At 42.4% G+C, this 14229-nt stretch overlaps 2 protein-coding genes across 5 annotated transcripts; both read left to right on the top strand.

The window, feature by feature from the left end:
* Nucleotides 1–441: 441 nt before the first annotated feature.
* LOC114449425 (phospholipid hydroperoxide glutathione peroxidase-like) lies at nt 442–3238 on the top strand. 2 transcript variants are annotated; one of them, XM_028427090.1, is made up of 7 exons: nt 442–534; nt 1318–1412; nt 1506–1650; nt 1799–1950; nt 2436–2460; nt 2576–2635; nt 2744–3238. In XM_028427090.1, exons 1-7 carry the CDS (start codon nt 469–471, stop codon nt 2774–2776), a joined length of 576 nt encoding a protein of 191 aa, XP_028282891.1. In that variant the 5' UTR covers nt 442–468; the 3' UTR covers nt 2777–3238. The 2 variants fall into 2 exon arrangements, with proteins under 2 accessions (XP_028282891.1, XP_028282892.1); XM_028427091.1 differs by having other exon boundaries at nt 2576–2655; nt 2695–3238.
* Nucleotides 3239–4070: 832 nt separating this feature from the next.
* LOC114449708 (phosphatidylinositol 4-phosphate 5-kinase type-1 gamma-like) lies at nt 4071–14229 on the top strand. Of its 3 annotated transcripts, XR_003672012.1 has the most exons (18): nt 4071–4186; nt 7057–7085; nt 7221–7310; nt 7438–7568; nt 7659–7776; nt 9073–9225; nt 9647–9946; nt 10065–10273; nt 10344–10427; nt 10674–10722; nt 10881–10965; nt 11039–11206; nt 11593–11743; nt 11831–11899; nt 11986–12520; nt 12648–12682; nt 13916–14002; nt 14083–14097. XR_003672012.1 is itself a non-coding variant. In XM_028427532.1 (17 exons), the coding sequence occupies exons 1-17, from the start codon at nt 4093–4095 to the stop codon at nt 14083–14085; spliced, it is 2355 nt and encodes a 784-aa protein (XP_028283333.1). In that variant the 5' UTR covers nt 4071–4092; the 3' UTR covers nt 14086–14229. The 3 variants fall into 3 exon arrangements, 2 of the variants coding, with proteins under 2 accessions (XP_028283333.1, XP_028283334.1); XM_028427532.1 differs by lacking the exon at nt 12648–12682 and having other exon boundaries at nt 14083–14229; XM_028427533.1 differs by lacking the exon at nt 14083–14097 and having other exon boundaries at nt 13919–13963.

The raw sequence follows: 14229 nt of genomic DNA, 5'->3' as shown, positions 1-14229 counted from the left end.
CTTCGAAGCAGGCAAGGCAGGTGTCTGCTTGGGCTCCAGGCCAGGTAGAGGCCCCTCAAGTGCTGACTGACAAAAGTGGTGATGTACAGTTTGCAATGACAGGAGAGACCTCCCTGAGGGGGTCCCACCTGCACCTCACTGGCATTGTTTCAAGTGTCATTTATTGCTAATGACAATGAAAGCCTCGGAAAATGAAGATTATTAGTGTCAGATTATTTATGGCCATTTAGCATAATGAACACCTGGTGCCCCCTCTGAATTTACAGTCTGTATATATGATACAAACCACGATAAGGAACTAAGCAGACAGGGTTGTTTCTATACGTTTTTAAGGTGATGCCTACGGTCAAACGCTCAGTTACATAACTAGTATGTAAACTGAGCTGCAGCCAGAAGCGCTCATCTGCGCATGCGCCGGTCTTTGTTAGTGGGTTGGCCGAACCGTATCACGTGATCAGTGTGGCCGCCATGCTAATCAGACCGGCAGTGTTGTTAGGTCTGGTGGTGGGGAGCAGAGGAGTAGTAAGAAGTATGGTAAGCACGTTTGAACTACATGACGCTTAACGTCTTCTGGTTTATGTTTGCTGTGTAATGATATTTCAGCTACTGCCTGTATGCTGGACAACATGTAGGTCACAGTGGAACTTCTATTTTTACACGCGGTGCAACGGGCAAATGAGTCCGATGTTGCGGCAGCTGGCTGTTACAGTTAGCTGCAGCAATCACAGGAACAGTGTTCGCTTTGGGCGGCACGTAGGTGCTAGAGGCGCGGAACGTACGCTTTATCTATGCATTTAAACGAGTTATCGAAAGTCGGACGTGAAGCCTGTCGCATTTTCAGTATGACTTGTGTTAGCTTAAATGCTAACCGGCTGAAATGTACTGGTAAATTTACTACCAATCTGTGGCAATAAACAACAAGCTGAGTGATGTAAGATAATAGATAGATCTTGTGTTTGTGTGTAATCATTTTAGATTATATAGAGATTAACATTTTAACGGACTGTCAGATAATCAGTTTTAACCCGTCTTTGGAATGAGGAACACCACCAATAGTTTGATATCAGACTTAGTCTGTTTTTGCTGACTGGAAATTTACGGGTGTGGACATGAATGATGAAACAAACAGGCTAAAGTGCAATCAGAGAAGTGAATAGCTCTCTTCTCATTTTTATCATTTTATGACGTTCTTGGATATGTTTAACCGTACCCTTTTGCCTGCTTCTCTAGACATTAATCCTGAAAATCCTTTGTCTTCAGTAGTTACTTAATCCCTGGCCTGTTTACATTCTCCTTTCTTCACCTGTGTGTGTGTAGTGTGCTCAGGTAGGAGACTGGCAGAGTGCCAAATCCATCTACGAGTTCTCTGCCAAGGACATAGATGGGAATGAGGTGTCTCTTGAGAAATACAGGTAATAATTTCCACAGCATAAAATGCTACATGTCATAAATACTCAATGATTGGCAAAAGTGGTGTGACATGTTTGTACCTTTTTTCCTGACAGAGGTTATGTCTGCATCATCGTAAATGTAGCCTCTAAATGAGGAAAGACCAAAGTAAACTACACTCAGCTAGCGGGAATGCACGCCTCCTATGCTGAGAAAGGTTTACGCATTTTGGGCTTCCCATGCAACCAGTTTGGAGGACAGGTAATGTGGATGAACTGCTAACAGCTCAAAAATGCATCATATGATGGTTAAAGCTTTGCACATTTCCACATGCATAAAAGCTGCTTTTTTTTCGGTTGACACCTGTGTAGTTGTATTTTATTGTATGTTACTTTTTTGTGTAATTCAGGAGCCAGGCACGGAAGCAGAGATTAAAGAGTTTGCCAAAGGTTACAATGCTGAGTTTGATCTCTTCAGTAAGATCGAGGTGAATGGAGACAATGCCCACCCTCTGTGGAAGTGGATGAAGGCACAGCCCAAAGGAAAGGGGCTACTGGGAAAGTGAGCTATTCTCTATACATACTTTCTTGTACTTTCGTTTGTTCGGAATTGTGTCAATGTCAACATTTTTTTTATTGTACTACCCTGATGAATTCGTTGGCAGCCATGACATCTTTCTTTAGAAGAATCCACATATTTCCTCCTCTTTGCTCCTCGCCTGCTTTGGGTGAAATTGCAAAGTCTTTAACTGAGTGAATACCATTCTCACATGGCTGTGGTGTACAAATCTGCATGTTAGTTAAATTCCAACAATCCTTTAGTCTGTATCAGTGGGATAACCACCATCAATGTTGATTCATAGTAACTTTAAATGGTATTCAGAATGTGGATAAATAGCGGAGAAGTGGCCTTTGCTGCAGAGTCAACTGAAAAGTTTTCTTGGTACTCTAGAGATTATTCACCCAGGATATTGACTACTCACTCTGTGGCCTTTGCATGAATCAGTCTGTGGGTTGCATTGTTATGCATTTTTTTTCTCTTCACAGTAACATCAAATGGAACTTCACAAAGGTAATTAGTTAATAGAACTGGCACTATCCCATTGCAAATGTAGCTGTGTTTTGGAGCAATGACAGAGTGATGAATAAACCTTGTGAAAATATGTTGACATCTCTCTCCTCAACAGTTTCTGATAAATAGAGAGGGACAGGTGGTGAAGAGATATGGCCCAACAGATGATCCCAGTGTAAGTCACACTTTTTAGTCATGTCTGTGCATGCAAGTTTCCTGCTATTTTGCTTTAAAAAGAATATATGCCATCTCTGGTGTTACATTTCTCTTTGTTTCTCTGTAGGTGGTGGAGAAGGACCTACCCACGTACCTGTAATACTCCTGTTTCCCATGTGTTTGTGTGATTCCTGCCCTCTCTTGTGGACTAACGGGTATATGAGTGTGTGTGTGCCTGGATCAGTGACGGCCTGTCTGTAAACCCAGCAATGGGAAGGGCAAGGCCTGATGACCCTCAGCGTGCAACTTATCTCCAGAGCCCACTCACACCAAACCTTGTAAGGCCACATGAGAAGACATCCATTAGTTAATCAAAGTAGAGACATCATTTAAACTGTCATTCCTTTTTCTAATGTCAGCACCAACTAGTCCTTTCTGAATGTTCAGTTTGCTCATTTTTCAGTGTATTTTATGCAAGCACATGCAGCAGAATGCCATGATTTTTCACAACTCATCTGTAAAGCTACTGATGATATTGATTGCACTTAACTTGGCCAATTTCCAATGCTCTCATGAAACTATGTGATGAAATTGGAAAATAAATGCCATCCTAGTAAATGTATCAGTTTCCATGGATCATTTTTATATTGTTGGTAATGCTCCTGCTGGCTTTTTTATTGGAATCAAAGCTAGACTAAATAAATGTCAGAGGGCAAAGGTCACGATCACTGTGGCTTCAGGACACAGACTATGCCGCTGAGGTTTCTTTGGTTCAAATAATTACTTTGGTTAAAAGATGGCCTCGATGTGTCCAAAGGAATTCTCTCTTTTTTGACAAAACTTTACACAAATGCTTAGTGAGATCAAATGATTAAGTTGTAGCATGTATTTTCTCAGGTGTTTTGAGTTGCTTGAAGCTTTACAATGCTGTTTAATCTTGAACAGGAAAATGCATGTCACTAGAAATAAATGTTATTATATAGGTTCAGGTTGTAAATAACTTGATTACTTAAACAATACACCATTTGCTTTAATAGTTTAACGCAGTGGTACACTAGTGTGTGTTTTTATTATTTAGCATTTTCACCTCGCAGATAGCAGTAGTTGTTATTAAATACAGGCTTTAATCAAATATAAATTGTGAATTTCTGTAGTAGCTGCTTCCATCCTTCAGGTATCACATTTCCCTGACTGTACAGTTTGTGTTGTGATGCTGTAGCGTGAGGCTTGTGACGCACAGCCGCGGCGGAGATGATCAGCACCGCTGGCTCTGAGCATGCCCGCGTCTCCGCCGTCCACACAGCAGCAAAAAAACAGGCTACAACCGTGGGGTGATGCGGTGTGCACTTGTAGCGGTATGTGTTGAGTAATGTGAGGGATTTGCATATTGTTTTGGAGCGGATTGCGCAGCGTCTGGTTCTCACTGAGGAAGGACACGGCGGCGGCAGCGGGTCGTCGCCAGGAAGCGTCCGGCAGATGGAAGGGGGGAATGCGCAAAGCGGGGATGACGGGAGCGAGAGCGAGGCAGCCGCCGCCGGCCTCTATCTACAGCTTGACTTCGGGGACTCCGGTTCGTATGTCTTTCGTCTGATTGTCCTGTCATTGTGGATGATGGGCTTTTCCTGTAACAGCTGGCTTAGCTACTACACGGGGCTATGAAGTTAAACATAAGTGGGGGCATCACCCTCCTCTGCAGTTACACAGTGTGTGTACACAGCATGTACATCTTTTCAGCAGCAAATGTAAGGTAGCAGGGTGGTTAAAAGAGCTGTAGGTGTGGAAATGAATAATACATTGCTTGGTTAGATAACAGTGTCAGGATTCAAGTCACTGCTGTATGCAGACAAGGTGAACATTAAGGATGAGTACACACACACCGTGTGGATAAAACTAAGCTGGGAGGAATGTGTGCAGCACACAAACTTGTCTTCATCTTTGCATGACTTGTTGGGCTGCACTAGTAAACACAGTGTTCTCCTCATCTGTCTTCTTTTTCTGGCTAAATCTGAAGAGTGCCTTATGTAATCTGATGTGTAATAATAACATAAATCACAGTAATCCCTTGTGGGTAGCTATCAATTCCAACATCACTATGGATGTCATGACTACAAATACGATGGGGCATGCATGACATGTTTAAGTTATTTTTGGGGTAATGTTACAGACAGGACGCAGATGTGGACATTTTTTAAGTTGTTTTTGCATCTGCAATATGTTGGATATTTTTTTGCACAGATGATGATTATTATTAAATCCAGCAGATTATACTTGTATGCAGAAAGCCTCTGGGCATCAAAACCTACTCCTGTGTCTACTGTCACATTAATGTCACAGCAACAGGCCACCATTTTCTCAGCTGATAATCCTCTTTGCTATGACACACACACTCACAGGCCTTAAGGCATATTTCTCTGAACGCTGTTAAAAAAACACTTCATTACAAGCAAGGGATATGCTCAGTGATTGTAAAATCTTTTATTTTTTTAACTGTCATTGCCACCTACTAATCAGAAATGTTACAGTGAGTTTGTCGTCTTTGTTTTTTGTTTTTTTTGCAGCTCAGTGACACATTATTCTGGCCTGACCCTAATCCCACAGAGACTCTGTGTCCGCCTAGGATACTCCTTCTCATTGTTCTGCATGACAGGCTTTGTTGCCATGTTAATCTGCAGGTTACAGGTGTGGGCAGCCCGCGGAAAGACAGGCCTTTTCTTCCTGTCTCTAAACAAAAAGGGCTGCAACTGTATCAAAGTTTTTTTTTTGCACAATATTTTTTCTTTTCTTCTTATTTTCAAAACCAGTTTTCTCTTCTTTTTTTGAGAGGCCAGATAATCTTAGTCCCAGAGGATGGGTCATGCTAAGAAACGTTATTCACACATGCAGTTGTTTTCCCTCTATGATAATGTGTAATCGCATAGCATGACTTTTCATTTCGTCACCACCATCAGGATAATAAATAAAATAACCCTATAGTCGAATATGTGGAAATCAGATGTGGATTATTTCATCTTGAAAGTCATACACTGACCTTCTGTGGGCAGGCAGTAGGCTGCAGCACTCACCTTCCAAATTCAAAGTTTTCAAAAACACAAAATCCCAGTCAGCATGAAAAGGAAAATAATCTGAAGGGACTAAAGCTGTTTTTACCACACAGTTCATTACATCTGTAAAGTTTGTCATTTTAACATGCAGGTCTTTGAGGATCGACTCACTTTATGTGAACGCCTCGAGTGGCTGTGTAAGGTACTACAGTTATTGGCCCTGGAGGCTGCTACAGACTCACAGTCATTAATATACAGGACTGCATGATTAAGAGCCCACATGTGGCCTGCCAGTGTTTATAATTTGAAAAACACCTCTTTGCTCTTCTAATAATGTATTTTATTTTGAAAGCACCAAGCCATAATCAAATATGCTGCTTGTTGGGCAGAATTACTGAAAGTATGATTCTTGCAGTTAGTGTATTTCCTGCCTTGTTTTGTATCCAAACTGTTGTTGTGTTGTCATGTCTTAGTGACAGCAACATCTGCTGCAGTGTGTGTGTGTGCGCGCACATGCTTTGACATGGCTTAAAGATTCATTATCCGAGCTCTGTCAGCAGCTCTTCCTTAATCTGCACCCTCAGAACGTGGAAGTTATCGTAGTTTTGGTAGTGCTGCTGGACCAACTCTTTTCTCATTCACTTCCTGCTCCCTCATCCTCTTACACAGACACACTCCAACACTGTCCAGTCGCGTCCTTCCTTTTAGTTAGAAACATTCTTCTTAATCCTCAAGCGTGATTGGTCTGGAGACCTCAGCCAATAACAGCACTCAGATTAGAGAGGGAGTCAATCCAATATAGTTTTTTTTACCTTCTCTGTACAAATCTCACTGATCCAGGAAGAGAAAACACTGGAAGCACTGTTCCTGTGGCCTCACTGCTGAATGTCAGACTTTGGTTTAGTTTTTCATGCATGCTTCTTTCTGGATTATCAAAGTATTGGTAACCTGTAGACACTGAACTCTTCTGCTGGTGAGTTTTTTTGGGACAGTTGCTAAATTAGCTAAATTGTAGCCATAGCAGTGAATTTTATTTCCATTAACTGCAAAATAAAAGGATCCCAAGATGACAAATTAGCATCGCAAGGTCCAGTAAGTGAAAATGTATGCTCTGATTAAAGTAGGTTGTGTTGCATCTATAAAAGCAGCATATGTGCACAACAAGTGGCATCAGTCTCCTCTGGAGTTTATTAGTTAACCTTCCATTAAACATAGAGGTCTACACCTGCTCTTTGTAGGCATGTTCAGTCTCTCTTGATGTCATTGGGGTACCACTTGCAAGCAGTGTGTCTGTTCACAAAGCTATCATGCGGTAACTTGCTAAATCACTGAATCTTGCTGAATAATGCAGTCAATGTAGCCGCTTCTTAAACTTCTTCTCCTGCACCTTCTCTTTCAGGTTCAGCTAAGCAGGCTCAAATAACAGAGGTGAGACATCACACTATGAACCTGTCTGTCTCACCTGTCCTTCATTTTGCCTGGATTGATTTGCTGCAGTTCAATATAACCTCTGTAGATCAATAATCATTAAGTCACATACATGTTTGTCCCTCTTCGTAACAGATGCCGTCCCCATTCGGAGCGGGCCCAGCTCATGAGAAGAAGATCGGCCACAGGAGGGTCGATGCCTCCGGAGAGACAACATACAAGAAGGTACAGGCTTCTTTTTTGTCTTTTGCTTTGTGTACTGTTTGTAGGTTTGCTTGGCATCATGATTTCATCATGTTACTCTCCACCCACAACTTACTGTGTTGTTCTTTTCTTTGTTCTCCACCTCCAGACTACCTCGTCAGCCTTGAAAGGGGCCATCCAGCTGGGTATTGGATATACTGTTGGTAACCTTAGCTCCAAGCCTGAGAGAGATGTCCTCATGCAGGACTTCTATGTGGTTGAAAGCATCTTTTTCCCCAGGTCTGTACGTGTGGATGTGCATATACATTTGTTTTGTATCTTTGACATCATCTTTTACTCTTCTTGTTTGTCCCTCCTTGCTCCACACAGTGAAGGAAGTAACCTTACTCCAGCCCACCACTTTCCAGACTTCAGGTTTAAAACCTACGCCCCTGTGGCCTTCCGCTACTTCAGAGAGCTGTTTGGGATCCGACCAGATGACTACCTGGTGAGATACTTACCTTCTTTGATGATTTTCTTTAAGAACTAAAAATGATTTACATCTATACATGTTAGTGTATAGATTTTTCAGGATTCTTTGTTAGATTACATGTGCATATGTGTGCAGATATTTATCCCTCCTAATTGCAGAGAATAATAATCTTCTGTGGTGCAAAAAGCTTATTGAGAGTGAAATTGTGTCTCAGTCATTTTCAACCACGTTGGGTTGGTGCTAATAACACCTTTGTTGGTCAGTGCAAGATCAATTTGCATGTATGTTTAAATACATACATAACTATAATAATGTGTGTTACATTTTAATGTTACACTCATGTGTTCAATATTAAAGCCATTGTAGCAACAAGAACATCATTAGTATAAATATTCTGTCAGACTGTCAGAGCTCGTGCTATATGATACATCTTAAGTTGGACTAAATATTGATTTGTGTGTAGCTCTCAGCCAGCATTTGATTGATGATCAGTGTAGTTATCAAACAGAACTTGCTCACATATCTGCTGCGCAGTGATTGAACATTATGCAGACATAAAAGGAAAGCAGTGCACACATCTACAAGCTGTTGCATATGCCTCTACATATTGTGTGTGACAGGATGCGCACACACACATGCATGTATGTGGCGACATACACTGTACTCAGCAGCACATTTAAGCTTGTATTCTCCCAGTGCCAGAATGAGATTAGCAGATTAAAGCTTTCTTTTTTAAATACAAAGTAGTGGCAGCAGACAGAGTAGTCTGTGTCTGAGTGTGTTTGTGATTCCGGTGTTGCTGGAGTGGAGTATAATTGCATTGTGTGCAGTAAGCCATAGAAAATGGAATTACTATCAGACAAATTAACTACAAGTGATGATCTCTCTCTCTCTCTCTATCTCTCTCTGTCTCTGTCTCTCTCTTTGGATCTTGAGTTTGGAGCCTTTGACCAGATGATGTAGTTATGTTTAAAGCCCTCATAACATATTCAATGTGAACTATATATCATGTATAAAAGCTTATTTATGTTGTTAAGTGTCTGTGTTGACTTAGTGAAACTACATTAAAGCCTAAATGGCTGCACACATGCTTTTCTAAAACAAAGCTCTCTTTTTGCTAATGATGAGCAATGCCATGTGTGTGGGTAGATGTATTAGTCTTTTGGATTGCTGTTGCCAAGATGATAGCCATTTAGCATGAACAACAAACCCAGAAAAAAACATGTTGTGGTCAGATTCAAAAACAGAAAACCCGACGAGGGGGATATCTTGTTGAATTGTGTTATGTTTGTTCTCTTTGTCTCCTTGCAGTACTCTCTATGTAATGAGCCACTGATTGAGTTGACAAATCCAGGAGCCAGTGGCTCCATATTCTATGTAACCCGTGATGACGAGTTCATCATCAAAACCGTCCAGCACAAGGAGGCAGAGTTTCTACAGAAATTGCTCCCTGGATACTACATGGTAAGATTTCAGCAGCATGCTGTTTCAATCTGCACCTGGAAAACCTTTCCATGAGAAGTGTTTTTGTTCAGACTCTTGTTTGTGTGGGTGTGGTGTGTTTGTGTACATGAGCACATGCTTAAGAGCAGCAGAGCAGCTGAAATTTCTAGTCGTCTTTATCCTCTTTATCCGACCCAGCCAGTGTGTTGGCTGCAGCCTGCAGTGACGTCAGCAGGTGTCCCTGTGATAGTCAGGCCAGGAACCTACACTAAGCACTCCCTAATGGGTTAAGCATGCACACAGTGGAGACACACATGTGTCTGAGAATGTGTCACGCTGTTTGGCAGGTGCATGCTACTGTGACTGAAACACATTCTGCTCTATAAACTAAATGGCCCGCTAATGTACCTCTGTACCCTGTTTTTCTCATATCCCTCTGCAGAACTTGAACCAGAACCCCCGGACTTTGCTGCCAAAGTTCTTTGGTCTCTATTGTGTACAGTGTGGGGGCAAGAACATTAGAATTGTTGTCATGAACAATATTTTGCCCCGTTCTGTACGAATGCACCTTAAGTTCGACCTGAAGGGCTCCACATACAAGAGGCGAGCTTCCAAGAAGGAAAGAGAGAAGTCCAAACCCACTTTCAAAGACCTAGACTTTCTGAGTGACATTCCTGAAGGCCTCATTCTGGACCAGGACACGTACAGCGCTCTGGTCAAAACGCTTCAAAGAGACTGCCTGGTGAGAAAAAGAGAGAGCGAGCAGGACATTCTGTTTAGTTACTGCCTCATAATTAAAGAGTAGGGAAAATGTCCTGAAAGCTAGACTTCAGATATCATGTGCTTGTGTTTCATGTCAGGTTTTGGAGAGTTTTAAGATTATGGACTACAGTTTGCTGCTCGGGGTCCACAACAAGACACAAGCAGAGAAAGAGCGTCAGTCCCAGGGCTCACCTGCAGGTGGCAGCGATGAGAAGAGGCCTACAGGGCAGAGAGCCTTGTACTCCACTGCCATGGAGTCCATTCAGGGAGGCTCCACATGTAGGGACACACTGGACCATGATGACACGTAAGTTACAGTTTCACCATAATCAGCACAATGAGTACATGCCTCATGCTAAGGTTTCTTCTCTGTCTAGAATGGGTGGCATTCCTGCTGTGAGTGGAAAAGGAGAGCGCCTCCTTCTGTTCATTGGAATAATAGACATTCTACAGTCGTACAGGTAGGCAATCAGACATAGCACCACGCTCCTTAAACTTTGTAATAGGATTTAAGTGTATATGCAAAATAAAGGTGCTTGTATGACTGAAGACTAACAGAGACCACAGAGCATTACCAGCCATGCATATACAAGTGCAGAGGTCTGAAATAAAATCCACTTTTTAAAGCCACATATCCAGCACTGAGTTGCCAGGTAACCACAGCAAGTCTCTGAGTGAATAAATAATTGAATTGTCTTGTCTGACAGACTGATTAAGAAACTGGAGCACTCATGGAAGTCTCTCATCCATGATGGGGTGAGTAGCTTTCACATAACCGTTCTGTATTAGTCTGTATCCAAGCAAAACAACAAAAAACATTTTTGTGTAATTGGTTAAGAATCTTTGTTATGTATAAAAAAGTACAATGATTCTGACTGTGTTGTGTTGTTCTTCCTAATTCCGTCCCTCCACAGGACACAGTGTCTGTCCACAGACCTGGTTTCTATGCTGAGAGGTTCTACAAATTCTGCAGCACAGTTGTCTTCAAAAAGAGCTGTTGTAAGTCTGAGGAAAAGATATTTTAATTCACATTTCTGTGAGTACGCACATAAACCATTTCCTGAATTTACAGCACTCAGATCCTCTCCCTCTAAGAGAGGCCGCGGGGCTCTCATGTCCAAGTCCAGCGCTGGAGCCGGCTCAACTGGGCAGCGTCCTTCACTGACTGATGACAGGCAGGAAAACTTGGACAACTTGGAGAATTTACGAGCTCGCAGCTTCCCCATGCTGGAGGACAATGGTATGACTTCTTTTATGATACACAGGCATGGTATAGGATGAGGTCATAGGATCCATAGGGTGCAATGATTTTTATGAAATGAAGTGAACCTTTGTTGATCCCTGTGGGGAAATAGAAACGAAGCACTGCAGCAATATCAAGAATAGATGTGCACAAGAAACGCATAATGTGCAATAACAGAGGTCTGGGATGACCTTGGTAGATGTATGTGGAAAAAAAACATTATACAACTAAGTCAAGTGTATATGTTGGATGTGGAAAGCAAAACATTAAAATGAATAAAATGTATAGAGGATAATTAAGACTGACCCGCTTCTACTTTCTGAAAAACACAGTTAATTATGGTAGTTAAAGCAGTTATATAAATTATTTAATTTCTCACAAAGGGAGAGAGCCACCCTGCACTCCTCCGTCCCTTGAAGATGCCACCACAGCATCTATTGCAACCACGCTCTCATCTAACAACTCCCTACCAACCACCCCATTTGACACACCAGAGCACCCGCGCTTCAGGAGACCAATGTGTTCACCAAACAGGTGAGGAAAGATGATCGTATTAATATGTAACATATCTGACCAGTCACATTCTACCAGTGTCACATTCTGTGTTTTCTCATACATCAGGTCACAAAAAGAGGTAGCTGAGGTTCATGGTGAAAGGCAGGACACCATAACAGTGGAGGTGGAGCTCAGGTATTCTCATAGCCCAGGATGCACACATGACCGTCTGATAATGACTGACTGATCAGATAATATCTGGACTGTTCTTTATTATACAGTAAAATCCCAAAAAGCACGGAGCTCACGCAGATGACAGAAAAGACGTCTCCCAGCCATCTATCGCCCAGTCATCTGCCTCATGCCAGTTCTCCATCCACTCCTCCTTTTCTCAGCCCATCCTCTGCATACGCCTCCTCTACACTTCCTCCTTCCTTTGTGCCTCCCTCCTCCTCTGGTCAGTGTGCGGGCCACTCATCAGCCACACTTTCCTCATCCATCCGTCCATCCACCAAACCACTCACTTCTCCTAAATCTGCTCAGTCTTTCACTCCATCTGCACAACCTACATTTCCCACGTCATCTCTAAACCCATCCACTCTCCCTCCTGCCTCAGCATTTACCCCTATCTGTCCTGCATCTCCTCACTCTTCCACCCGGAGAACCTCCCACAATCTCCCTTCAACGCCTCCCTCCTCTGTCCCTCCGAGCCCCCAGATGCCTCAGCGCGCCCTGCAGACATCCTGCAATCAGCTGCCTGTGTCCAGCAGCCACAACTCGTTGGATGGAGAGGTGCAGGTTTCTGACATATACTTTGTAAGTACCCATTTCAAAGCCAGTGTTCAAAGTCAGAGCAGTTTAAAGGAACCAGAATGAGCTGAAAGATCAGCCAGTAAAGACCATTTTCCTTTGTTTCTCTTTGACCTTACTGGGTCTTCTGCAGTGGCCCAGTCAGGACAGCGTGGTAGAGTTATGATGGTGAGGGGGCCATGGTGTTTCAGTGTGCACGGTCTGCAGGAATTGCTCTTGCTGTCTCTTTTTTTTCTGAGGCATGAGGCTGCCACCAGCCATAGTTCATGCTTTTGGATGTATCAGCAAAACACAAGTCTCCCCTGCACAGCATGATTTATATCTGTCCATCTGCATTCCTCTGTCGTGTCACTGTCACTCATCTGGCTCTACAATGCTGTTTTTTCTTTATTGCTTTCAGTTGTCATTTTTCACTTGTTCCTTTTGCTCCTCTATCCTAACTGCTGTTATCATTTCACACCACCCCTGCATACCTTCTTTCTCCTCTCTTTTTTGACAATAATTCCTTTACATTTCTACATTTTCATGTGTGTTCATCTGTGTGTGTGTCATCCATCAGTATGCAGATGGCAGATATTGGGTGTACTCTCCAGTTCTTGGCCGTCGTAAACTAAACTCTAGCTCAAGTTACAATGTAAGTCTCCAACAAGGTAGTTAAGAGTCATTTGGAACACTGAGATGTTTCTACAATGCACTTAATTACTGGACCCATTCTGATTGTTATGGGCATTGCTGCTTATGGATCTTCAGAAGTTTTTGTAAAATCTGCACTGCATTTCACATGCAGAAGTCTGCACGAAAAGCACCACTGCACATATATGCTGCTTCTGAAGTTCCATCATCGGCATCTAAGTGGAGCATGCATTTTTTTATATATATATATAAATATTTTAAAAAGTAGAAAAAGTAGGACCCTGTAGATAGTTATCAGTAGCTTGTTTTGGCTTTCAGTGATCCCATAGGTACCATAGAAGTGTCGATTAATGCTGTTAGTTTCTCTAAAAGTGCACTTGCAGCATTTTAAAACTGCTATAAAACAGTGAACAATAAACCCTCTGTCGGATTAAATATCATTTTGACATTTTTTTACAATGAGCGTTTGGCCTAGACAACATAAATATGCAGCATACTTCTCATTTATCTGCATCATCAGGACTGTGTGGGTTTAGTTTGGTCAGATGTGACTGTCACTGTTGCCAACATACAAACAGCCTACAACTTGCACAACATTCTGTTAATGATCAATGCATAAAATAATCATCTTCAGCATGCAAGATCCCACAGCGCAGCTTTAAACTATGTATGAGAATGTAAATCAGTCTTTCCTTTTCATCTCTCATTCCTCCCCTCCTCTTTGTCTTTGTCCCTCTTCTGCCCTCCTCTGGCGGCCTCTGATAACAGCAGACTCAGGAGGATCGGAGCTGGGTGTACTCTCCTCTGCACTGCAGCTCAGAGTCCAGAAGGGGCTCAGATGGGGAGAGTGAGACAGTAGGTGTACAGTCCATTCATGATGAGAGATGACAGCTAATTCTGTGTTTATTATAAATCTTCTTTTCTGTGTCTCTTAGTAACTCACAGTGGAGACAGCAGTGATGGGTGGAGCCAGAAGCTGTCTCCGGATACAAAAGCTGTGAGGTTTTAATAATAAAGCCATCAGGACACTATGAAGATTTAAAGCTGATTGTCCAAGCTGCATGTGGTAGCTTGCTTCACTG

This window comes from Parambassis ranga, chromosome 17 (assembly GCF_900634625.1).
Source record: "Parambassis ranga chromosome 17, fParRan2.1, whole genome shotgun sequence".
NCBI classification, from domain to species: domain Eukaryota; kingdom Metazoa; phylum Chordata; class Actinopteri; family Ambassidae; genus Parambassis; species Parambassis ranga.
This window is presented reverse-complemented; position numbering and strand designations above follow the sequence as displayed.

Excerpts from the sequence above, each read along its gene's own strand:
- LOC114449708 (XM_028427532.1), top strand. The coding sequence starts at position 4,093 with ATGGAAGGGGGGAATGCGCAAAGCGGGGATGACGGGAGCGAGAGCGAG. Across the intron at positions 9,947-10,064 it reads CGCTTCAAAGAGACTGCCTG|GTTTTGGAGAGTTTTAAGAT; the intron begins GTGAGAAAAAGA and ends GTTTCATGTCAG. Across the intron at positions 10,966-11,038 it reads TGTCTTCAAAAAGAGCTGTT|CACTCAGATCCTCTCCCTCT; the intron begins GTAAGTCTGAGG and ends CTGAATTTACAG.